Source organism: Bos mutus, chromosome 6 (assembly GCF_027580195.1).
Source record: "Bos mutus isolate GX-2022 chromosome 6, NWIPB_WYAK_1.1, whole genome shotgun sequence".
Taxonomy (NCBI): domain Eukaryota; kingdom Metazoa; phylum Chordata; class Mammalia; order Artiodactyla; family Bovidae; genus Bos; species Bos mutus.
Window position 1 is genome coordinate 68,835,863 of NC_091622.1, and position 27,299 is coordinate 68,863,161.

Sequence of the window (27,299 nt, forward strand, 5' to 3'; positions counted from 1 at the left end):
AGTCCCAAATATACTGTAACATTTCTTTTATCTATAGGAAACTGGCATACCTTTTAACTGTGCTAGTATTTTAATCAAGATTTTTATTGTTTTTTTTTTTGTTGTCAGTGCTCTAACTATAAATTTGTATAGATTTTTAAATGGGCTTCTGCTAATGATATTTTTTATCATGAGCCCTGATAACCAGTATGTGATTTTGCAAAACAAATTTTCCAGGAATGCATGTAAATTATAGCAAGAGCGCTCATACTAACATGTAGACAAAGGTGGCGATGCTACTAAAACAAAACTATTGGTTGGTAGGCAGCATGGTTACGGGAAATTTCCAATGTTAATTCTACAGTTGACATTAGAAAGCTCTTGTGTACAAAAGATGCTTTCGGAGTTCTGTAAATAATGTACAAAAGGTTCAGAGGGTAGACTGACACACGGGTTTACATCCTCATCTCATTTCATCAGAAAGACAAAAAGGAATTACAAAGGGAAAGGAATACACAACAAAGAGATCGTGAGATAGTCTCTAAGCTGGCAGAGGCTTCGAGCACTATTCCTCCCCATTTGTTGGTTATCTTCGTAATTTACATTACATTCTTAAACTTTCTTCTTTGTTCTGTCAATTACAGATGGTATCCTATGGCTTTTCGTCTTCTAAGCAGAGGATATTAATCCCTCTTTGCCCCTCCCTCTACTTTGTATCTTCCCCTTTCATCTTTCAAATTATCTGTACTTTTATTTTCATCAAGATGGATAGCATTTATATTTTGTTTTATGACCATAATGTAGCCTTACGTGCTTTTTAAAAAAATAATTTTATTTATTTATTTTTGGCTGTGCTGGGTCTTTGTTGCTGTGAGGGCTTTCTGTAGTTGCGGTGAGTGGGGGCTACTCTCCAGTTGCAATGTGCAGACTTCTCTTCCCGTGGCTTCTCTTGTTGCAGAGCATGGGCTCTAGAGTGCATGGGCTCAGTAGTTGCAGTTCCCAGGCTCTAGAACCAGGCCCACGGGCTTGGTTGTTCTGCAGCGTGTGGAATCTTCCCAGACCAGGGATTGAACTCACGTCTCCTGCACTGGCAGGCAGATTCTTTACCACTGAGCCACCAGGGAAGACCTTACGTGCTTTTTGTATAGCTTGATTCAAACAGTTCAAAATCAGTCAATTGTGTTTTCATGATAATGAACTATATAACTATTAATGACAGACCCAAGGTACAAATTATGATTGCATTTCCTTATGCATATACTTTGGCCCTAGAACGTTTATGGGCTTTTTCTAAGGGGATGGGGGAGTTGCATTCCCTGCCTTAATCGAAGCTGTGAAATCTCCTAATTTCAAATACACTGTCTCATCTTTGAAGTCTGGGTTATGTTGTAGTTGTTTTTAACTGAGGTATAGCTGAGCTGTGGGGTTTTTTGTTTTGCTTTTTCCCCTCCCTGAATACTTTACAACCAAACCCCTTCATTCTCCAGTCCCATCATGGGCAGACTGTTCTCCAGGCCCTTCTGTGTAGTCAGCAGCCTGGAACTGAGTCTGTTGCTTTCCTCTATTGGAACACTCTTTGGTTAAATTTCTGATATTTCTTTCCTGCTATGCTGCCTTGTTTCGCTGGACAATCTCAAGTAACTTCCTCAGAAAAGGTGTGTGGAAAGCAAACTTCTTTTTATCTTTAAAAACGTTTTTTCTTGCCCTCCAAGTTTAATAATAGTTTATCCAGATCTATAATTCAAGGTTGAAAATAATGCATTGCTTCATTATCTTCTGGCTGAGCATTGCTTATAAGAAACCTGTGCTAGTCCTATTTTTGTTCCTTTGTAGACGAGCTTCCTTTTTTCCATCTAGAGGTTCATAGGATCTTCTCATTCTCTTGTACTCTGAGGAGTCATGGTGATGATGTCTAGTTTAGAGAGTTTTTATTCTTTACACTTGCTTTTCAGTTAAGCCTGTTCTACTATTTGATATGTCTTTCTTCACATCTAGGAAGTCTCACATTCTTTCCTTACTAATTTCCTGTCCTCCGCTTTTTCTCTCTTTCTAAAACTTTCAATAGTTCTTGGGTTTCCTGAATTGGTTCTCTATATATTTTGCTTTTTGTATCATATTTTCAATGCCCTGTTCTTTCTACATTTTAGGAGATTTTCTTGATTTATCTTTAAACTTTGGTTGAATTGCTGACTCTTTGCGACCCCATGGTCTGTAGCCCGCCAGGCTTCTCTGTGCATGGGATTCTCCAGGCAAGAATACTGGAGTGGATTGCAATTCCCTTCTCCAGAGGATCTTCCCAAACCAGGGACTGAACCTGAGTCTCCTGCATTGAAGGCAGATTCTTTACCATTCAAGCTACAGGGAAGTCCTGATTTTTTTTTTTTTTTTTAACCATAATACCTTTATTACTAAGAGCGTCTTTTTTTTAATCATTTTGTTTATTTATTTGGCTGCACCAGGTCACAGCTGCAGCACTCAGCATACTGAATCGTCACAGCAGCATGAGAACTCTTAGTTGCAGCCTGTGGGATCTAGTTCCCTGACCAGGGATCAAACCAGGACCCCCTGCCTTGGGAACATGGAGTCTTGGCCACTGGACCACAGGGAAGTCCCTAAGAGCTTCTTTTTTAACATGAGCTTTATAGAGGTATAACTCACATATCATAAAATTCACCCTTAAAATGTACAATCCAGTGGTTTTTAGTACACTCAGAGTTATGTAATCATCACCACTATATAATTTCAGAACATTCTCATTATCCCAAGAAGAAAGCCTGTACTCAGATTTCCCCAGTTATGAAAAAGATATAAAGCTATATAAATCCATACATATTAGAATATAGCCTAAATAAAATTTCCATTTGGGAGATATAACTGTACTTAGTTAAACCAGGAAACAGAAATAACAGAAGGGAGAATATTCAGGTAATTATAGCTATAATAGAATTCTGGCTTTTTTATATGTAATAATACTATGGTGATGCACTAAAAAAATTTTTTTAATTGAAGTATAAATTCCTGGAAGGTAATATAGGACTAGAAAAATACTTACTATATCACAAAGCAAAACAAACAATAAAAATAAATTTCCTCCCCTCCTACAAAGACTTTGCCTTGAATATGTGACAAGGCATTGCAACAAAGAGGGGTCACTTACCCAGAAGATATAACCAGTTCCAGATTCAGAGGCCTCAGATATAATGGAGGAGGAAAGTGAGGAGTATAACATAAAATAAAGCATATACATCTTAGGTATGTAGTTCAGTTACTTTTTACACATACATCTATCCACATAACCACCACGCAGATCAAGGTATGGAATATACCCAACGCTCTAGAATATTCCCTTGATACGTACCTAATCAATAATCCTACAACAGCAAACCATCACTTTTAACTCTCTCACTACAGCTAATTTTTCGTTTGCTTTTGAATGTCATATACACAGATACACTATTTTGTGTCTAGCTTCTTTAGTTCAACATCGTCCAAAATCTCAATCTTTTTTTTCCCTTCCTCTGTTTTATTGTTCTATATGACTCTAACTGCTTCTCTGTCCATTCTACTTTGAAGGATATTTAGGGCCATTATAAATAATGAGACTGTGAACGGTCTACTAAATGCCTTTTGGTAGACTCGCTTCCATTGGCTACATGCCCAGTTGTGAAACCAGTGGATCAGATGGGTATACTTAAGTTAATACGGCCGGTTTTCCATGGTTGTATCAATATATCCACACACTTTAAACGTGATCAAATTTAACCTAATTTAACATAAATTTTAAAGTATACATATAATGTTTAAAACCTGGCACAACTGTATAACTAAGTTTCCTTCATGGTATTTTATGCTGGGTAGCCAAAACTCTAATAAGAGAGACAGAAAGGAAGTCACAATCGAAACCACATTGTCATGCTCTTAGGACACACCTTTGTCTTGCTCATTGTTGGTTTACTAGCTTATTTACTTACTTTCTTACCTAATTACACAGAAAAAGGCCTGGAAGTCAAGATTCTAATTTAGGAACAAAGGTTACACTGAAGAGTAAGATGATGGCGGGGGTGTGGGGGGGGGATGGATAGACAATTACTTTTTATTCTACTAATGGTACAATATGAATTTTCTAGAAACGTGCTATATTACTTTTTAAATGGTCTCTTGGTTCTGAAATAAAATAATATCTATTTCATGTGGAATTAATAGACAAGCATTTTTCTCTGGGAAATTTGAATCTATTACTATCACTGGTTTGTACAAGGGATGAAGCATTGTCTTTCAAGAGAAAAAGAAATATAAGAGTAATAATTACTGCTAGTTCCCCACCTCTATTGAGGTCAAAGGACAAAGAAATATGGTTAACATGCAGGTGGGGAGATTTAAGTCAGACCTGAGGAAAAAATTCCACATTTGTGATGACTATTAGACATTGAAACCAGTTATTAAAGGAGGAAGAGGGAAGACATTATAAATCTTCTCCCGTAGGGATTTAAAGGGCAGTATATACAGCCATCTGTATAGTGAAACGTGGATAAAAACCAGCTGGGAATCGATGTCTACTTTTATAACACTATAAATACTGAAGAAGGTTTTCCTCAGATTTCCTTTAAATAGTATGTTTCTTGTTAAACAAATTTTTGAGCTCTACAGTATTACAAAGATAGAATAAGAAAGCAATGTGAAAAGAGCATTTTAATTATATGAATCAATTCAATCAAATGGATCCAAAATTGAGAAATCTATTGCAAGACACGATTTCAGGAGAGTATGGAATGAAGCATAACTGCTGCAGGACCAGAGGTCACAAATAGAAAATAAACAGCTCTCCCTGAGATTTATACAAAAAACACGAAATATAAAACCACCAGAAACATTTATGGTTTGGCTTTCTTCGGAAATGCAGCCTTCCTGAGGCTAACTTAAATCACTGCATCAATGTTTACAAACTCAGCTGAGCACACAGAAAGACACTGATAGAGACTACTCTTGTTTTCCACAAGGCAGATTTCCAGCCTGCCAGGTAAGGAGCCACTCCTCGGTGGGTCCACCCTGACTTGGAAGGCTGTTCTTCCAAATAAAGCAACTCCCACCCCACAGCCATGGATCTTTCCTTGGGGGTTTTTAAACTCCTAGCCCATATTCTCATATGCTGAGGATTTCTTCTGTTGAGAAAACATAAAAATTAACATGAGGAGGAGGAGGATGAAAAAAAAAATGCACCAATTAAAGTTAAAAATATAGAGTCAGAGGACAGATGCTTGAAGAAAGGGTATTAGAAATTCAGATGACCATTTGTGGACAAGGAAATACAGTAGCAGAGGCAATTCAGGTTTTGTTTTAGGTGATGAAGTGTAAGAAGGAAATATTTGTTTGCTGACCTTAAGGCTTTGGGGCATTATTAATTATTAATTCAATAAAAACTCTTCCAGCTCTTTCTCTAGATTCTCTACTTCTTCATATCCCTAAGTGGATGTGTTCTTTACAGCTCTGCCTTCAAGCCTCTTCTCACTCATTCTATATTCTTTTCCTGGATGATCACTCTTATATTTCCTTAGAAATTCACTACTTAGGCTCTAACATAATGACTAGGTAACTAAATCTCCAGTCTCCACTTTTACTTCTGGAAATCACTACTCTAGCCACATGTCACCCAACTAAGGTGATCAGGGAAAAATCCTACAGACAATGTAATCCCACCCCTAGATTGGGTAGAATACTCTTCATATGCAATGGTATGACTTTTACTGGAAAGATAACTGAAAGCATATTGTTCTTCATACATTCTTTCCAAAAGAAAAAGAATAAAGTGAGTCTATCACTTCAAGGAAAACAGCTATTTGTTTTGTCAAAATAAAAACTCAAGTTTTCATGTGAAATCATAATTTTGGAAAGCTTGTATCTGCCTCTATAGCTTTATATCCTAATACGTAAAGATTTTCTAGTGATTAACAGTGGGGATATCAACAACTGTGGTCTGTTATATTGTATAATACGTGTCAACATTTGGAAAATCTGCATAATTCAGAGAACCTTTACTGTCCAAGTGACTAAGGTAAAATGCTATAAAATAATGTGTGTGTAAAAGAGCCAAAGTGCAAGAGAAATCAATGGTCTTTAATGTACCAGAGTGTGGAAAATTCAATGATATGGTTTCATATTCCACACTGCAATTACCTGTAAGGAATTACCTCTTGTAAATTTGGTGTAGTATATCTGCAATTCTAGAATATCCACAATTTTCTGAAAATTATTTAAAAAAATCTTCCCCTTTTCAACTACATATCTTTGTAAGGCCAGCTTTTCTTTCTATCACAACAGATTCTATAAAGAAGCAGATATGAGAATAGAGCTGCCTTCTATTAAACCAGACGTTCAGTTCAGTTCACTTGAGTCGCTCAGTCGTGTCCGACTCTTTGCGACCCCATGAATCACAGCACGCCAGGCCTCCCTGTCCATCACCAACTCCCGGAGTTCACTCAGACTCACGTCCATCGAGTCAGTGATGCCATCCAGCCATCTCATCCTCTGTCGTCCCCTTCTCCTCCCGCCCCCAATCCCTCCCAGCATCAGAGTCTTTTCCAATGAGTCAACTCTTCTCTCATGAGGTGGCCAAAGTATTGGAGTTTCAGCTTCAACATCAGTCCTTCCAAAGAAATCCCAGGGCTGATCTCCTTCAGAATGGACTGGTTGGATCTCCTTGCAGTCCAAGGGACTCTCAAGAGTCTTCTCCAACACCACAGTTCAAAAGCATCAATTCTTTGGCGCTCAGCCTTCTTCACAGTCCAACTCTCACATCCATACATGACCACTGGAAAAACCATAGCCTTGACTAGACGCACCTTTGTTGGCAAAGGAATGTCTCTGCTTTTAGAGATGTACAAAAAGGTAAAATGGTGCCACTCTCTTCCCCACATGATTTTATTTGAGAAAATAGTTATTTTTCACAAAAACATGTTATATTAACATGCAATAGGTTTATTATAATATTTTTACATTAATTAATATTTTAAAAGTTTTCCCTACTTGAATCACTAATGTGATGTTTTCTTCCTAAATATTTAAAAAAATTTTCCCTGCTTAAATTCCTAATGTGATGTTTTCTTCCTATCTATCAGTCTCACATATATTAATAGATAAACTCCACATAACAAAAGCTCATGGTGTCCTCAGTAGTTCTGTTTTTTTCCATTCATAGGTTGTTGTGAACATCAACAGCTTTTAACAATGTAAAGGGGTTCTGAGAAAAGTTTGAGGACTGTCTAAACCAGTGTCCCTCTTGGATTCCATAGGAGAGAGAGAGAAAAAGTAATCCATTAGCTACATAATGAATACCAATTGACAGTATTAAGAATTTATTTATTCATTCCATAAACACTTAATGACTATATAGGAATTTCAAGGTCTTGGGTTAGGTGCGGAGAATACTAGGAAGTACAGATAAGAATTCTCAGCCCCAACTACTCAGGGTCTGGTGGTAACTGCTGTAACAGAAGTATGAACAAAAACAGTACTGATAGGAATATAAGATGTCACCTTTCAGAAAGGATGATAAGGGATAAGAGATAGCATGGAAAAAATGTTGGAGGAGAATTTTAAAATACAGGAGGCTAAAATGAGCATTTTTTCTGGAGAGTGAATAGAGTAGGATAAGGCTTTAAGATCAGTAGCAATTATTAACCGAGTGAAAGAAAATGAAAGTGAAGTCACTCAGTCATGTCCGATTCTTTGTGACCTCGTGGACTGTAGCCTGCTAGGCTCCTCTGTCCATGGGATTCTCCAGGCAAGAATACTGGAGTGGGTTGCAATTCCCTTCTCCAGCGGATCTTCCCAACACAGGGATTGAACCCAGGTCTCCCTCACTGCAGGCAGATTGTTTACCATTAACTGAGTACATACAAAGCACAACAAGGGATACAAATAGAGCTACAGTCTAGAGGAAGCTAGAAGTAAGGAAGCTTCTAGAGGAAGCTAGAAGGAAGAGAAAGCATGAAGCAGTTATCAGAAAGAAGAAGATAATCAGAAAAGCAGAGTGACATGAAGACCAAGGGAAAAGAATCAAGAAAGAAGACACAATCAGATGCTACAGGATATCAAGAGGAACAAGAAAGAGTAGAAAGCAGAGTTGTAAACAGAAAATAGTACTGTACCAACCTAGAGGGGTGGGATAGGAAGGGAGGTGGGAGGGAGGTTCAGAAGGGAGGGGATATATGTATATCTATGGCTAATTCATAGGTTTGACAGAAAACAACAAAGGTCTGTAAAGCAATTATCCTTTAATAAAAAATAAATTAAAAAAAAATAGTAATGCACATAACTGAAAGCAGAAATACCCATCATGAATCTACTATTCATCCATACTCATTAGGCAATCATCCATCCAAGCAGCAAGTACCAAGCCACCCACTATGTACCAAGCCAAACAGCCAACAGAGAATATATGACATGGACACTGTCTAGTATAAAGTTTTGGATCCACACACACTTAACTATTTTTCACCATGGTAAGTGCTAAGACAGCAAAAAGAGAAAGAGCTGTGGGTCCTTAGAAGGCAGAACAGTCAACGCAGACTGCTGAGGAGGGGAAGGAAGAAGGGTAAAGGGGAATTAAATACGGTTCCACAGAGAAAGTGACATTTGTATGAGATCATGAAAACTAAGATGGGTTTCATAGGAACATGTGTGTGTGTGTGTGTGTGCATTGCAAAGTATGTGGTTACATAAATCAAGGTCCCAGCAGGAAAAAGATGGCATACACAAACAGAAAATAAGGTGACCTTAACAACATGACTTTCTAAGAAGTGAGGCTAAGGACAATCAGGAGTGTGAAAGGAATCCAACAAGGGAAGGGTAGAGAGAAGCAACCAACCGCATCCTGGCAGGGACGGAGTGAGGCAATCAATACCTGTAACCATAACTGCCTCTCACCCTCTAAATCTCCCGCTCAGGCCTCCCAATAGCCAAACTCAACTGAGAGGCCAAGGGCAGAAAAGCCTGCTGAGGCAGTCCTTAACAGTTAGTCCCTAGAAGCACAGCAAGAGAAGAGTGAAGGGGATCTAAAGGGACACCAAATGAGAATATTTCAGGCAAAAATAACAAAGACCTGGATCTACAGACGTTCCTGCTGGGGAGTAGGGAGCAGGGAGGAAAAGTAACACGAGTGGTGGATGAAGCATGGGGCTAGAAGTCAGAGAGATTTATAGAAACAGCAGGCTAAGGAGTTGGTATACTGTCCTAAGGCAATGAGGAACCATTAGAGGGTTTAGACAGAGGACTGGCACAACCATATCTGTGTTTGAGCCTCTATAGCTGCTCCTGCCAGAAGTTTGATTCCTGATACAAAAGTCACACAGACCAGGCCACATTCTGGCTTACTTGCTGTAAGACTGTATCAGTCAGGGCCCAGGCAGAAGGTAGAAAACACACTAGTTATCTGAGTAGAGAAAATTTAGCATACAGAATTGTTAACTGGGTAGCTGAAAGGTAAAAAGAGAGCTCCAAGGTATCATGCAGGCAACAGCTGTTGGAAGCAGCTACCCGCCAGGAGGGTGGAAGAAAACACAAACAGAAGGCCTGGAATTACCCCTCTGAGAACCGAGCACTACTCAGCTGGGTTGGTACCTCTGAGGAAAGGGTGCCATGGAGCTGGTTCTGCAAGAATTGGAAGAACTGCAAACTGGATTCAGCTGCTCCCATAGGAAGGACTTACCACTGCCAGGGTGAAGAAGTGTTGCTGCCATGACACTCACAAGTAGAAGCGGACTCCACGGGGGGGCAGACGGGAAGGAGCAAGCTGCTTTTTCCCCTTTCAACCTTGCTGTTTCCCCCTGGCATCCCCCACCAGCATAGCCCACCAGGGAGCCAGAGGGTGGAACAGAATGTGGACTGCAAAGCCCCAGCCCCAGCAGCACAGAGGAAAAGGGTTGGGTGAGATCTGCAAGACAGGAACTTAAACAACTAGCCAAGTAATTCTGGGAAAAAATTCAACCTTTCTGAGTCTCAGTTTTCCTTGTCTGTGAAATGGGGATGGCAGGGGGAGTACCAGCTATATAAAACTTGCTATCAGTTCAGTTCAGTAGCTCAGTCGTGTCCGACTCTTTGCAACTCCATGAATCCCAGCATGCCAGGCCTCCCTGTCTATCATCATCTGCCGAAGTTCACTCAAACTCATGTCCATCGAGTCAGTGATGCCATCCACCCATCTCATCCTCTGTCGTCCCCTTCTCCTCCTGTCCCCAATCCCTCCCAGCATCAGAGTCTTTTCCAATAAGTCAACTCTTCACATTAGGTGGCCAAAGTATTGGAGTTTCAGCTTCAACATCAGTCCTTCCAATGAACACCCAGGACTGATCTCCTTCACAATGGACTGGTTGGATCTCCTTGCAGTCCAAGTGACTCCCAAGAGTCTTCTCCAACACCACAGTTCAAAAGCATCCATTCTTCAGTGCTCAGCTTTCTTCACAGTCGAACTCTCACATCCATACATGACCACTGGAAAAACCATAGCCTTGACTAGACGGACCTTTGTTCGCAAAGTAACGTCTCTGTTTTTAATATGCTATCTAGGTTGGTCATAACTTTCCTTCCAAGGAGTAAGCGTCTTTTAATTTCATGGCTGCAATCACCATCTGCAGTGATTTTGGAGCCCCCAAAAATAAAGTCCGACACTGTTTCCACTCTTTCCCCATCTATTTCCCATGAAGTGATGGGACCAGATGCCATGATCTTCGTTTTCTGAATGTTGAGCTTTAAGCCAACTTTTTCACTTTCCGCTTTCAGTTTCATCAAGAGGCTTTTTAGTTTCTCTTCACTTTCTGCCATAAGGGTGGTGTCATCTGCATATCTGAGGTTATTGATATTTCTCCTGGAAATCTTGATTCCAGCTTGTGCTTCTTCCAGCCCAGCGTTTCTCATGATGTACTCTGCATATAAGTTAAATAAGCAGGGTGACAATATACAGCCTTGACGTACTCCTTTTCCTATTTGGAACCAGTCTGTTGTTCCATGTCCAGTTCTAACTGCTGCTTCCTGACCTGCATGTAGGTTTCTCAAGAGGCAGGTCAGGTGGTCTGGTATTCCCATCTCTTTCAGAATTTTCCACAGTTTATTGTGATCCACACAGTTAAAGGCTTTGGCATAGTCAATAAAGCAGAAATAGATGTTTTTCTGGAACTCTCTTGCTTTTGCCATGATCCAGAGGATGTTGGCAATTTGGTTCCTCTGGTTCCTCTGCCTTTTCTAAAACCAGCTTGAACATCTGGAAGTTCAAGGTTCACATATTGCTGAAGCCTGGCTTGGAGAATTTTGGGCATTACTTTACTAGCTTGTGAGATGAGTGCAATTGTGTGGTAGTTTGAGCATTCTTTGGCATTGCCTTTCTTTGGGATTGGAATGAAAACTGACCTTTTCCAGTCCTGTGGCTACTGCTGAGTTTTCCAAAACTTGCTATAGTACCTGAAAAAAGTAGCTATCCCATAAAATTCCCTTCCCCATTCTCCAAACTGTGGCAACAACTAACATGAAGACAAGCATGTATGTATGAGAGTTAACACTCAGTGTATGTGCCTATGAGACATCCAGATTTTCTCATCTCTTATCAGTTACCATATGTGAAATTGGCCTTATTAGGTTTTAACCTATACATTTGGCAAAGTATGACAATCTCCACACCCACTTCACAATCACACACACAGATGTATATGCATACATGTTTCTTTTAATCCCAAACAAACAAACAAAAAAAAACTCTCCATAATGAAGGCAAAAGATATAAATGTGATCAAAACACAAAATAGGATGAACTCAAGTACCAATACTAGGAATCAGAGTACTCTCAGTGATGCTGAAAAAGTACATATTGAATAAAATTTTAGAGTGTGTTGATTTATTGCTATTTTTCAAAGCCAGTATTGCTAAATTATGAAAGCAGGAAATGATAGGTATGTGTGTCATTGGTGAAAAGCAAAAATCACTAATTTCATCTGGGGCTTCATTAAGAGAAGTACGGCGTCCAAAAAGAGGCAAAGAACAAGACGTCTTTATTCAGCTCTGAACATCACATTTTAGGCCAAACATTAACAAACTAGAGCTTTGTCAGTGGCTCAGAACTAGAAAAAACTGTAATGGTTAAAGGCTAGTCTTTTCACAAATGGTTGGATGAACTCATCACATTTAATTTGCAAAAGAGAAACTGATGGTGATTACATGGAGCTGACACTCCTGTGCCCCAAAATGAACAGAGTCATCATGAAGCTTCACAACACAATGGATCTGATTATTATCTGGAAACACAGCTCAAGAGATCTTCCGGTAAAAGTGTGACCACAGAGGTCTGGGAATCCCAAATATAGCCAAGGTGATTTGAGGGTGAACAAAGTCAGGGAAGAGGTAACAGAACATAATCATAACTAAGCTGAAAATGGAAAAACTATTTAGAATTCTGCTCAAAGAAAGAATATGGTATCAAAAGGGGAATACTCAGCATAAAGACTAGAAAAAAGACAAATTAAGTGGAAAGAATAAATTGGTACATTTCCAAGAAAGAAAGGAGAAAATCATTGAACTTGATCTGTTTTTATTTTACTCTCATTAAACAACCCTTTTATAATATGGTTTTCCATGTAGATTTCCACATTTTGTTGTTTGTTGTTTAGTGGTTAAGTCGTGTCTGACTCTTTTGCAACTCTGTGAGCTGCAGCCTGCCAGGCTCCTCTGTCCATGGGACATCCCAGCCAAGAACACTGGAGTAGGTTGTTATTTCCCTCTCCAGGGGATCCCCCCTGGATATCTATCCCATAGACAGAACACAACTGCAGCACACCAATTCCAGTTTGCTTGATAATCATAATCTTCACTTTCTCTGCAAAAAAGTACCAGAAGCCAGACTACACTGAACTAATAAGCAAGAAAATTATAAAGAAACAGAGGCATCAAGCATAGGACACTCTTTCAAGAAATCTGGCTGGGAAACAAAGGACAGTGTCATAAAGAGATCTGTTTCACTTCAGCCGTAATAGGATCTTTCCACCAGCCATTCCCTCTGCAGAGAGCTATGGGATAAACCAGAGAAAATGCACCAACCACAGTGTCAGTCCAGAGAAACAGATTCTCTGTAAACAGAGACACTGACACGGGCAGCTTCTACTCATTTCCTCTGTGAGTGAACATTTTGGGTCCAAACAAATGGGTTTCTTAGAGTCTATTTGTTTTTTACTCTCAGAATACATTTTCCATAATGAAAGCCCAGTGGGAAAAAACACAATTCAGTTTGCAATGTTTAAAAAAAAAATTAAAATCACTTTTCTGGAACATATATGCTTAGTTAACTGACAATTTAATAACAAGCTCTTGGAAAGAAGGCATATGTTTATATGTGAAATGACAAAATGAATTTTTTCTTTCTTTTAACAATTAAACTTTTTTTCCTAAGAGAATGATGTTTATTTCTCTTTATGCTCATGATGTTTTAATACGAACTTACCTTTTACTGGGAAATTTTATATTTAGAGCTGAGGTTTCAATCATGGGATCCCTCCCTGTGAATTTCAATATAAGAAAAATCTTCAACCTAGAATTAAAATATCTGTTTAATGTCCCCAAAATACTAGAAGCCTCTATCACAGTCAGAAGAATGTATACCTCAGTAGAATTTACAGCAGGGGTTGAACAGTGCATAGTTTGAATTTCACATTTTTTAATGCTGCTAGAAAAAGGATTTCAGCTATCTAGGATATCAGAACATGATTTCTTTTTTCTTTTATGATAAGCAGTTTTTAAATATCAACATTTCATTTTGTTTAAATTCCAGCCTTTTCCGTTGCTGTTCATGGTTATGTATCTGTTTGTAAATGGAAATGAGACACACCAGAAATTCTGACCAGTGATATGAAGCAGAAAAGCATAGCTGTAATGTGTTATCTTTTCCTAAATTACAGTTGACACATAGATAGAACATGATTTGGATCAATCTTTTTGGTCCTTCTTACAACAAAGGTTGTTAACAATTGTCTGATTCTTTCCTTCTCCCCACCCCCCAGCCCCTCCCCCATGTCTGGAGGTTGGGGATAAATCAAACCATCTTATCTAAATTTTTTTTTTTGTCGACAGAAAACTCAAATATTTAAACTGAATTCCTTACGGGCTTACCCACTTTTTTTTTTTTCCCCCTGACTCTGATTATTTTTAAAAGATACAGAGCTTTAGAAATGTAAAGTGTTTTGAACTTTTAAGAGTCCTGCACTGATTGAGCAATAAAAGCTGATTTATGCTCTGGGATAGCATCATAAGATTTTATCACTGAAACACAATATAAATTAACCTTTCACTCAGACCTTCTGCTCATTCCTACTTTTCTCTCTTCACAATGTGAATTAGTTCTTATTTCAGCATATGCATAGATAAAGAACTATACTAGGTAAACATACCTTATTAATGGATACCTCTAACTGTGGGTAGAAGGAAGGAAGGAAGAAGGGAGAGAAGCAGAGAGGGAGAAAGAAAGAAAGAGGGGAGGCAGGGAGGAAAGAGTGAAAAAAAAAACAGAATTACAGTCAAATACCAGGATGACCTCAAAGAAACAACTTTATTTCTACTCCAAAACAACATATAGGACTCTGGCGTTGGTTGTATGGAGCTAGGATAATCTTACGAATAAAAAACACACTCTTTCACATTACAATGTCTAGATTTAAATTCCAGTCCTACTCTTTATCAGATGTATGGGCCCTGGGTACATATTTTTTTCTATTTTAGGTCCTTTATCTGAAAAATGGGATACTCACGGTATCAGTCTCATAGAATTACTGTGAATTTTAAATAACACATGTAAAGAGTTAGAATAAGACCCGGTACATTGTAAGTGCTCAATAAATGTCAGTTACTTTCACTTTTCTTATCATCCTTCATGTTACTTAAAACCTTCATATGTAATCACTTAACACACTGAGAGTTACAGTTTTTTTTCATATTATGACCTTTAAATTTTTTTTTCTTCTGGATTCATCTGTATTTTTTTATTTCCAAAAGTCTGCTCTTCTATTTCAACTTGACAGTTTGATTTTTTTTTTTTACTCATCAGTAATCAAGAATTTGGGTGAGAAATCTCAATAAGAAAAATTTACCCATCTAGTAAAATGTATTAATATTTATCAGATACTTAAGATCAGATTATAAAAGAAACCTTGTTTTTAAAATAGAGAAATAAACCTTCGCAAGTTTCCAGAAATAAATTCTACCTATTAACCAGATTCAATATCCATATTTAAATATTTCCATATTAATAAAAGTATTTATTTCAAAAAATGTAAAGCAAAGTTTATTTTTCTCAAAACATTAGCTCTCTGATTTTTTTAAATCAAAAGAAAACAGCAATTTAAAACTTAAATTTCACTGTAGCCCCATTCTTCTAACACTAAAGACAAAACTGCATGTTAAAAAGAGAGAGAGAGAGAAATGAGAAGAGTAAGTTATAAAACACCATGGTGAAGAAGGGGTAAGAGGGTTGTGACCAGACAATCAGCAGACCAGTCTAAGAGTGAGGAGCCAGAACAGAATATGTCCATTTGCTCAACTGATTTCTCAGCATCATCATTCATTCATCAATTCAAATCCAATAAAAGATCATTTAACCACAGCAAGTGGGGAGTAGGGGGCAGTGGGCAGAATGAAGGAGGAGTTCAGACTGATTTTAATCATTCTAGATGAAACAACTAACAGCATGACCCTTTGTGGGCAAGGACTTGCCTGGGCTTCCCAAAGCTGAGTCTAAGGAAAGGGCTCATGGTTGAGCCCCGGGGGGCATCCTTTCCTACTCTTTCAACAGTTTAAAGATGTCTTCAATACTTTTACCTAGATGCCATGATGACTAGGTTGGCCCACAGATCAGAGCAGGCTTAAAGGAACTTCCTCAGAGCAGGCAGTCATGGTCTGTTGGGGAAGCTGGTGACTTACCCATACTCATCTTGATTGGCAGGTTTTCTCTGCTTGCTGCCTCCACTAGGTGTCTCCGGACTTCCATCACTGCTTCTTTGTGCTTGGTGTTCAATAAGGCTTCCCACAGGGCTTTGGCTGCCGGGTCACTGCAATAAAACCACAAAAAGAGCTTTAAAGTAAATTTCTACTGAATAATGGAAAGGGTAGCAAGCAAAATAATTTCTTAAGCGTCTTTTTTGAGTATCAATGTAGTCCTTCTAACTGATGGACTCTAAGTATTAAAAATATTAGGATTAAATAAAGAATATCTGATCCATTCTAAGCAGCACAAAATACTGAAAAATTAAGAAGACAGTAAAATCAAGCACCCTCAAAGTGGGAGGGAATCATACTATACTATGAGAAATGTAGGAAAATTGTGTGATATCCTGAGAATTTACATTTAAAAGTATTTCAGAGTAAAACTGAACACTGCTAGATAAGATATAAATGTTATGTAAACCAAAATTAAATGCATGTCCAAAACTGATGTGATTATAAGCATATTGATTTCAGATAATACACTTGTCTGAGAAACAGAAAGCAATCAGTAATGATTCAATGATTCAATTTCTCCTATTCAAAAATTACAAAAATTACTCAACAGAATCCCTAATGAGTAGATTTCCAAGTGAATGGCAATCAGGAATTAGGTTAAGAAACCATGCAAGTAGCCCATGTAGGGGCCTTGGGCTGCAAGGACGGCGCTGACGAAGCCCTTACAATTAACCGTTGATAAGCGCACGAAGCGCTGCACTGTGCAGGGTCTCATCTGGCCTCACTTCTCCAACAGCCCTCTGTCTCTCCCAACATGCCATGTCCCAATTATAAATGAGTACAGTGTTCTTTCCGGAAGATCGCTGCATGGAGCCAAGTATACACATTTGTAGTAACGTTTGAAAAACTGAGTATAAAGAAACAAAGGTTACTTCTGTCCCTTCCTAAGGACATTTCCCTCTACTTCAAGCCCCAGAAATACCTCCTACTATTCAGTTAGCCATAGTTCAAACACTGATACATTTTTAAAAGTTTCATCTTAAAAGTTATATCTAATAAGATATTAACTTAGCTTTAAAATTATACCCAATAAGGTATAACTTTCACGTTTGAATGTGATTTGGAATAATGGAATGATGTATTTCAGGCTGAGTTTAGAGTCTGGCACATAATAACCTTTCATTAAAAGCAGTTGCTTTTATTATCATTTATTTTTTCCTCAGTGAACTAACATCACTGCTCAATATATTCTACTTGTTTTGATCTGACCAAAACTGTCATCATTAATATTAAAATTAATATTCTGTTTAATTTAAAGGAGCAGGTAAACTGCATGCCAAGCCCTATTCTCCATGGTTGGAACATAGACCAAAAAAAAAAAAAAAAAAAAGCCAGGGCACAAGCTTTTAGTGATTTATTGACTGGAAGAATAGGCAGACATATGAGTAAAGAAATTAACCCCCCAAAAGAGCATGGTAAGAGGCATAGCCAACGCTGACATAGATTTCTGTGGCAGCACAGAGGGGCTCCAATCCTCACTGGGAGGGCAAGGACTCAGACAATGATCTCTACCAGAAATGATGAGCAAGTACACAGATACAAAAGCAGCCAACAGAAGAAATTATAACTCAAAACTGGAAATTATATCTCAATCTTCAAGAAAGATAAAAATCTTAGCCACAAAACAAGAGGAAGGACATTTCAGAGCGTTCAAAGTCTAGGTCTTAAATGACTCTAAGAAGCACTGGCTTGTTTCATGCTAAGGTGGAAGGGGAGGGGCAGCAGATGTAAGTGTGAAAGAGATGGTGGGAGCTACTCTGGGGGGTGCCCTGCATCCCTTCCCAAGGTTCGCTGACTTCAGCTGCAAGTTACAAGAAGGCAAGGAGCAGGTGACTGATTTCACTTCCTGAAAGAGTAACATAGTTCAGCAGTCATGAACAAAGTTTTCATCATCATTCAAAACTAGGACTACATCTAGACATGGAACCTAAAAAATAATACAAGTGAATTTATTTACAAAGCAGAAACAGACAGATATAGAAAACAAATTTATGGTCACCAAAGGGCAAAGGGAAGAGGGGGGAAGGATAAATCAGGAGTATGGCATTAACAGATACACACTACTATACATAAAATAGATAAACAACAAGGATTTACTGTGTAGCACAGGGAACAATATTCAATACCTTCTAATAACCTATAATGGAAAATAATCTGAATATATAATTGAATTACTTTGTTTTACACTTGAAACTAACACAATATTGTAAATCAACTACACTACAATTTTAAAAAAATAGTTTTAACTAGATCTATTTGCTATGGGGCTTTGGGAAATTTACTTAATTTCTTTAAAGCTCTGAAGGCAATGGAGAACCACTGAGGAATTTTGAAAAAGGAAGATACACACCTCCCAGTTACCAAAATTTATGGTCTATAGACAGCATACTAAAAAGCTAAGACATTACTTTGCCAACAAAGGTCCGTCTAGTCAAGGCTATGGTTATTCCAGTGGTCATGTATGGATGTGAGAGTTGGACTATAAAGAAAGCTGAGTGCCGAAGAATTGATGCTTTTGAACTGTGGTGTTGGAGAAGACTCTTGAGAGTCCCTTGGACTGCAAGAGATCAAACCAATTCATCCTAAAGCAGATCAGTCCTGGGTGTTCATTGGAAGGACTGATGTTGAAGCTGAAACTCCAATACTCTGGCCACCTGATGCAAAGAGCTGACTCATTTTCAAATGAGTCTTTTCAAAGACCCTGATGCTGGGAAAGATTGAGGGCAGGAGGAAAAGGGGACGACAGAGGATGAGATAGTTGGATGGTGTCACCAACTCAATGGACATGGGTTTGGGTGAACTCTGGGAGTTAGTGATGGATAGGGAGGCCTGGCGTGCTGTGGTTCATGGGGTCGCAAAGAATCTGACACGACTGAACAACTGAACTGAACTGAACTGAATCAATCACTTCCTACTTTTATTTTTCAAAGCTCCTAAACCACAGAGATTTCTCCTATACTCTCAACTCTACACACAGAACCTCTAGAGTAGAAATTGACTGCCCTCTTCTTTTCCATGGGGCTTTCCTGGTGGCTCAGCAGTAAAGAATTTACTTGCAATTCAGGAGATGTGGGAGACATGGGTTCAATCTCTGGGTTGGGAAGATCTCCTGGAGAAAGAAATGGCAACCAACTCCAGTGCCTGGGAAATCCCATGGACAAGATAGCCTGACAGGCTATATAGTTCATGGGGTCGCAAAGAGTTCATGGGGTTGCAAAGACAGGATTGAGCAACTAATGCTCTTTCTTTCTTTTCCATGAGAATAATAGTGTCTCCAAGATCACAACAGGTTGGGCAATGCTGTGGCTGTCCCATCAGACTATCATAATGGTTAAAATATGAGTTCTGGGGTCAGATAAATCTGGGTTCCAACCCCAACCATCCTCCCTTCACCCACAGCAATTACATGGCCTCTGTGAGCCTCCTCAGGCACTCCAAGCACAGGGACCTCTTTCGCTCCTTTGCCAGGCATTTTCTTCTTACAAACGTTTCTCTCTCTCTTCAAGTGTCAGCTGAGATGTCACCATTTCAGAGAAGTCCCTCCTTACCACCAGTGCAGAAGAGTGATGAGAATCCATCGCAGCACCTTTTCCCAGCACACCCTTCCACCTATGGGATTTTATTAGCCTGCATAATCCATATTACCATTGACTCATTCTAGGTTTCCATGTTTCTCTTTGTTGTCTAGCTCCCTCATTGAAGGTAAGGTCCTTCTATGAAGGCAGAGGTTCTTTTATACTCATTGCTAATTCCCCATTACCTAGAACAGTGCCAGGCTGTGGTAGTTAACACTGAACAAACAGTGAATGAACAAACAATGCGTGCTAGTTGTGTAACCTTGTGCATGTAACTAATGCTCTCTTATTCTCCATTTCCTCGTCTGTGAGATGGAAGTAACATAGTGACTACCTCAGAAGGTAGTTGAAGGGTTAACTAAGATAATGCACATAAAGCACTCTCCTGATTTACAGTAAATGCATTTGTGTGGTTGTTGTGGTTGTTATTACTATTGCTATAAAAGGCATTGTCTTAAAATTCAATATGCTTAAGGGTTTGTGATATATTAAATGAATCTTCTTAATTACACTGAGTATGTTTTACATACAATCTCGATTTGTTCATCTGTACTGAAGCCACTGGGGTCTTGTACTCTCAGGCTCTTTTCTATTAAAACACTAAGAGAAATATACAGTTTATACAGTCTCTAACACTGATGTGGAGCTGGGTCATGAAAACTGTTTTGTTGATATGAACAATTCAAACTCTCTAGATACTACAGTTGCTAATGTCTACTTTCTGTCCAAAACAGTTTTCTAAACATATCATACCCCCCACATTGAACATGGTCATCATCAAGCTTACCAAGTTAACATTCATGAACTAGCTCTGGTTCTCTGAAAAATCAGAGCTGAAGAAGATCAGACTTGCCGGCAGCTCTACTGTGTCCTGCAACCACTTCTTCACCAGGTCACACTTGCTGCCACTTGGTGGCTTACACACATACTGAATGTGTAAGCATATATCAGCATCGGAGCTGAATGTGTTCACAAAATGTGTTCTCTGACGTGTTCACAAAAGTTGATTCAATAGACATTCAATAGACATTTCACACATGAAATCAATTCCTGATGTCCAATTTCATGTCAAGGAAAGTTCACTGAAATTCACATTATAATCATGATAGCATGTTTTAAATAATTCTCTGTCCTCTCTGAGTGTACAAGCTCTCTGTTTTCCCAATGAGGGAAAAAGCACTACACAGAGGGCAATCACAGCAGGGCCAGTGTGGCGGGCGCACGGGTGCTAGCAGCGCTGTAGATGGGCAGAAGCACAGGATCTGGATCCCAAACACGAAGGCTTCTACATCCCTGGCAGCGTTACTTAAATGCATGTTTCTTCCTCTGTTGTCTGGGGACGGTAATAGTACATATTCAGTGGGTTGTTATGAGAAATGAATGTGCTAGTATATCTAAAGACCTAGGACAATGCTTGGCACACAGTAAGTGCCCCCCAAAACACAGCAGTAGCAGCAGCAGCAGTTGTACTAATAAAAAAAAAAAAAATCAGTCAACAGACATGAAGAACAGAGTTGTGGTTGCCAAGATGAGAGTGCAGATTGGGGGTTTGGGATTAGCAGATGCAAACTATTGTATACTAGATGGATAAACAACAAGGCCTTACTGTATTCATAGCACAGAGAACTATACTCAATATTGTGTGATAAATCATAAAGGAAAAGAATATACATGTATAACTGAGTCACTTAATGTACAGCAGAAATTAATATAACATTGCAAATCAACTGTTGTTGTTGCTCAGTTGCTCAGTTGTGTCAACTCTCTGTGACCCCACTGACTGTAGCCCACCAGGCTCCTCTGTCCATGGGATTTCCCAGGCAAGAATACTGGAGTGGGTTGCCATTTCCTTCTCTAGGGGATGTTCCTGACCCAGGGATCAAACCCATGTCGCCTGAGTCTCTTGCACTGGCAGGTGGACTCATTACCATCTGAGCCACCAGGAAGCTAAAATCAACTATATTTTAACAAATTAAAAAAAAAAAAAATCAGTGGTCAGGATCTTCTCATAAGATATATAGAAGGAAGCCTGTTTTAGAAGTACTTTCATTTCTTCTACAAAATTATATATACATATGGATAACCACTCTCAGTAGGTTCATTTTCTAATATGAAAAGATCAACAATATATAGTGCAAAATTCATAATGAAACATATTAAGACCAACCTAACCAATCTCCCTACATAAGACACTTTGATGAATTTTGATTTTCAGGAATAAGATAAGAAACTTTACTAAAGATAGGGACTCAGTTTTAGGGAATTAGCGTTTTCTGTACAAACTTTTTAAGCAATGACTTTGGTACTCATCAATTTAACAATACTGAAATCCTGTAGATTGCACACAAAAAGACATTTTAAGACTACAATTTTGGGTACTCTTTCTACCCCATTCTGATGTCTATGTCAAAAGCTTTCTCTATCTCCTTTATACTTTAATAAAACTTTATTACACACACACACAAAAAAAAAGACTACAATTTTTACTTTTACAAGGAGTTCAGGTTCTATAAATACTTCCAGACTGACTTATAAAGTGGATGTACAACTTCAGGGGTAGAAGTGAACATCAGAAATAATGCTAACCAACTCTACATCTTCTGCAGGGTGCTACTTAACCCAACACAAGCAGATATAAATCTATCATTAGTTTTTGAAGGCATCTAAAGAAAACGTTATGAGAAAAACACTACAGCTTCAAACAAATCAAACCGTTATTAGATACTCTTTATACCAAATCTAAATCCTTTGTGCTCTACTGTAAACCAACTCCATCATGCTTTATCTTTTAAATTAAGGAACAGCTGGACAACATCTTTAAAAAAAAATCTTTATATTTTCTATTGGGTTATAGCCAATTAACAACATTGTGATAATTTCAGGTGAAAAGAGAAGGGACTCAGCCATACATATACATGTATCCATTCTCCCTTAAACTCCCCTCCCATCCCAGCTGCCACATAACATTGAGCAGAATTCCATGTGTTTATACAGTAGGCCCCTCGTTGGTTATCCATTTTAAACACAGCACTGTGTACAAGTCCATCCCAAACCCCCTAACTATCCCCTCCCCACATCTTTCTCCCCAGAAACCGTAAGTTTGTTCTTTAAGACTGAGAGTCTCTGTTTTGTTAAGTCCATTTATATAATGTCTTTTTAGATTTCACACTTAAGGGATGTCATATAATATTTCTCCTTCTCTGACTTACTTCACTCAGTATGACAATCTCTAGGTTCATCCATGTTGCTGCAAATGGCATTATTTCATTCTTATTCAGTTCAGTTCAGTTGCTCAGTTGTGTCCGACTATTTGAACCCCATGAACCACAGCACACCAGGCCTCCCTATCCATCACCAACTGCTGGAGTCCACCCAAACCCATGTCCATTGAGTCGGTGATGCCATTCAATCATCTCATCCTCTGTCGTCCACTTCTCCTCCTGCCCTCAATCTTTCCCAGCATCAGGGTCTTTTCAAACGAGTCAGCTCTTTGCATCAGGTGGCCAAAGTATTGGAGTTTCAGCTTCAGCATCAGTCCTTCCAATGAATATTCAGGACTGATCTGCTTTAGGATGGACAGGTTGGATCTCCTTGCAGTCCAAGGGACTCCCAAGAGTCTTCTCCAACACCACAGTTCAAAAGCATCAATTCTTTGGTGCTCAGCTTTCTTCACAGTCCAACTCTCACATCCATACATGACTACTGGGAAAACCTTGTACTAGCCTTGACTAGACAGATCTTTGTTGGCAAAGTAATGTCTCTGCTTTTTCATATGCTGTCTAGGTTGGTCATAACTTTCCTTTCAAGGAGTAAGCGTCTTTTAATTTCATGGCTGCAATCACCATCTGCAATGGTTTTAGTAATAGTCCAGTGTATATACGTACCACATCTTCCTTCTCTATCCCTCTGCTGATGGACACTTAGGTTGCTTCCCTGTCCCGGCTATCGTAAATAGTGCTGCAATGAACACATGCACTGCAAGGTGCGTGCATCCTTTTGGATCAGACAACATCTTTTTAATAATTGAGCCCAGCCAAAAACAATTTTTTTCATGGGTAACTTAAGGAAGAGTTTTTAAAGGTAAATAAAAGATGAGTAAAAAACGCCATCACTATATTAAAAACAAGTTATGTTTCACATAATCCTCACCTCATGAGCTAAGCCATTATCACTGCCCCAGTTTAAAGAGCCTCAGAGAAGCCAACTGACTTCTGTAATGACTCAATCAGCATCTGGCAAAACCAGGTCTCATACCCAAGTTACTGGCTCTGATCCAGTAATCTTTCTACTATGCCGTGTCGTGTTGCACTACACAAATCACCAGGGAGAATTCATTACTCATAATATCAATTATTTTAAACTTTTCATGTCAGTTTTCTTTTCCAATTCTTAATATACCCTCTATTCTCTGCCTTAGAGAAGAATGAAGTAGATCCACATTCACTCATGAAGCAGGTGAAGTTTGCTCTCAGGATTTTGCACACTTTTTATTTTAAACAATATCATACTACTCCCCTTGTAGGTCACCATTAGTTACTGATAGTCCTTGCGACACAATGACCATCATGTCCCACTTTTAGATAACTCTCTTCTTTAAATGTTTCTAAGAAGACTTGCTGAATTTTAAGTCAACATATATATAACATTTATGTAACTGAACTGACAAAAAAATCAAAGTCTAAATTGCCCTGAGATATTATTAGCTCTTATTTGATGTTCATTATATCTTTGGGAAAGAAAGAAGAAATGGCCTCCAGCTATTTTATCACTGATAAAAATGGAGACAAAATGAAGCCACCTATCTAAATATTATTAATCTATTATTGAATATTCATTTTCATTTATTGAAAAATCACTAATATTACTATATTATCTTATTGATCAACAACTTTACCTTTTTGGGTAAGAATCACTGCTATAGTAAATACAAAATATAAAAGCTGAGTATTTTTAAAATATTAATCTATTATGTGACCATTTTCATTTATTGAAAAATCACTAATAAATATTATTTATTGATCAACAACTCTCAAGGGTAAGAATCACTCGTTACAAAATCTGAGTCTTAAATTTTACCAATAAATGAGGATTTGTACCCAGGTCCCTGAACACAAAATTCTATTTTAAATTCTGTAAAACGAAATGCTCGAACAAGAATACTACTGAGATTCCCAGGATCTCTAACAAGCCATATCCACATGGTTTTCCTTAGGCCTTGGTACTCCGAGTTCACATGTATGAATTTGATTACCTGTGTAACACAGTGAAAGGTGGGTGAATATCCCCTGCTGTTACTTTTATTAAAACCTTTTTTCTTCTTCACAAGCCCAGTGACAAAAAGAGCTAACAAAAGAATATTCCTGACGGCTTACAAAATATATTAAATTATTTTCTACCTTTTCCTCTGTTTTTAAAGTCATTTTCCAATGAGACAAACTTTATTTCCCTGTAGTTACTAGAATACAATTTTATTTGCTTCAACAGATTCCTTGAAATATGTAATATAAAAGTAGAATATCTGTCCTATGAAAAGATCCATTTTATTACTATGAATTATACAGAATTTGTTTCTATACTGTCATTGTAACCAAATGCATACTAAATTTATGCTCTTTTTTGATAAACTGATTATCTTGTATCCTTAAAAATCAAACTGTTGTGTTTAAAGACTACAGACCAGCAATATACATAATAATAACCTTCTAGAATTAGTTTTAAGTCTCAGGAGACTTCTATACAGGAAGATATGGTCCTTCCAGATAATTCTTGACATCTTATTCACCAGAATTCCTCAACTATGAATGAAATCTTAGAAGCTGTATTGGTTTGGCATGTATAAAATGTCAGGAACAGGAAATATTCATCATCAAATAAAATATAAAAAAGACAGCACTAATTTTTTAAAGGTGGCTAAAAACTGAATCATGGTTGTACTTAATCAGATGAAAGGCTTGCAATTAAGAGACCGAGGGTAAAACATGAATGCACACTATTATCTTATGACTAAACTCAGAGAAATGGTTTCTCCATAGCAGGCACGGGAAGCTAAGCTGACTCACACGGTTTGCAGTAACAGTTACAGTATTGCACCAGAAATACAATGATACAACAACAAAAACAACCAAAGAAGCATTTTCAACTAATTTTAAACAGAGGGCCATCTGAGTCATAGTTTTTCACAGCAGGGAATGATGGCTTCCATCAGTGGTAAGCTTAATGAGCTATGAAGGTAGGTTTGTTAACTGAATTATTCACAGAGCTTTCAATAGTCATCTTCCCTCTTGACTACTTTTGAAAACAATTACCTCATCTTAAACAAAATAATCCGTTAACCTTCATCTCAACAGAACAGAAAACAGCTAAGCACAGAAGAATACTGAAATAGACCCCCGGCATTGGAAAGCAGTTCTGCATTGCTTCTTTCTCTCAGAATATGGGCACATCCTGTGAGCCAGGTGCTCATCACACCTGGTGAGCAGCCGCCAGTGCCCGGTCCTCAGGGAGCTAGCAAGCTGGCAGGGAGGCTGGAACTGAGCAGACGCCTAGGGACTAGACGACAAAAGAGGATACAGAAGCCCAGGGAGAGTAGAACACTTGTCTAGGTGTGAGCACAGAGGACAGGGAGTAGCTAAGGATGTGACAGTGAGATCGGAAAAATGAGCAGGAGCTCGCCAGTTAAAAAACGAAGTAAGATCAGTCTAAGTAAGAGCAGCATCACAGGATGGGGTTCTGAGAAGAGAACTTAAGACCTTCTCAAGGAAATGAAAACTAATATGAATGGAGTATGAAGATCTAGTCTGATACTGCCTTCAGCCTATGTCAAATTATCCAAGGCTTGGTAATCCACATTAGAGATTGTAGACATTTTTTCAAGGGCAACTGAAGGGTCTTCAGCAACTGACTAACCTAATCAGATCTGCATTATTAAAAGACCACTCTGGCCCCATTATTCAGAATGGATCTAAGGACTGGGAAAGAGGTGACTGCACAGTACAGGCAAGAACTTAAAGCTTGGACTAGAGTGATTTCCTAAAGCTACCAGATCATATCATTCTCCTGCTCAAAACCCTTCTAAGCTTCTTACTACTATCACACTGAAATTTAATTTCCTTATTTTGGCCAACAAGTTTATATACTTCAGTGCATTCCTATATTTTATTTTATTTATTTATTTTTTTTTTATTCTGAAGGCTGTCTTTTCACCTTGCTAATAGTTTCCTTTGATGTGCAGAAGCTTTTAAGTTTAATTAGGTCCCATTTGTTTATTTTTGCTTTTATTTCCAATATTCTGGGAGGTGGGTCATAGAGGATCCTGCTGTGATGTATGTCAGAGAGTGTTTTGCCTATGTTCTCCTCTAGGAGTTTTATAGTTTCTGGTCTTACGTTGAGATCTTTAATCCATTTTGAGTTTATTTTTGTATATGGTGTTAGAAAGTGTTCTAGTTTCATTCTTTTACAAGTGGTTGACCAGATTTCCCAGCACCACTTGTTAAAGAGATTGTCTTTAATCCATTGTATATTCTTGCCTCCTTTGTCAAAGCTAAGGTGTCCATATGTGCATGGATTTATCTCTGGGCTTTCTATTTTGTTCCATTGATCTATATTTCTGTCTTTGTGCCAGTACCATACTGTCTTGATAACTGTGGCTTTGTAGTAGAGCCTGAAGTCAGATAGGTTGATTCCTCCAGTTCCATTTTTTCTTTCTCAAGATCGCTTTGGCTATTC

At 38.4% G+C, this 27,299-nt stretch overlaps 1 protein-coding gene across 1 annotated transcript in view; it reads right to left on the reverse strand.

Moving 5' to 3' along the window:
• Positions 1-27,299, reverse strand: part of SCFD2 (sec1 family domain containing 2) — a 397,298-nt gene that overhangs the window by 332,294 nt on the left and 37,705 nt on the right. Inside the window, exon 3 of the mRNA XM_070372393.1 lies at positions 15,922-16,049. Coding sequence (XP_070228494.1) covers positions 15,922-16,049 — 128 coding nt within the window. The remainder of the gene's footprint in view (positions 1-15,921; positions 16,050-27,299) is intronic.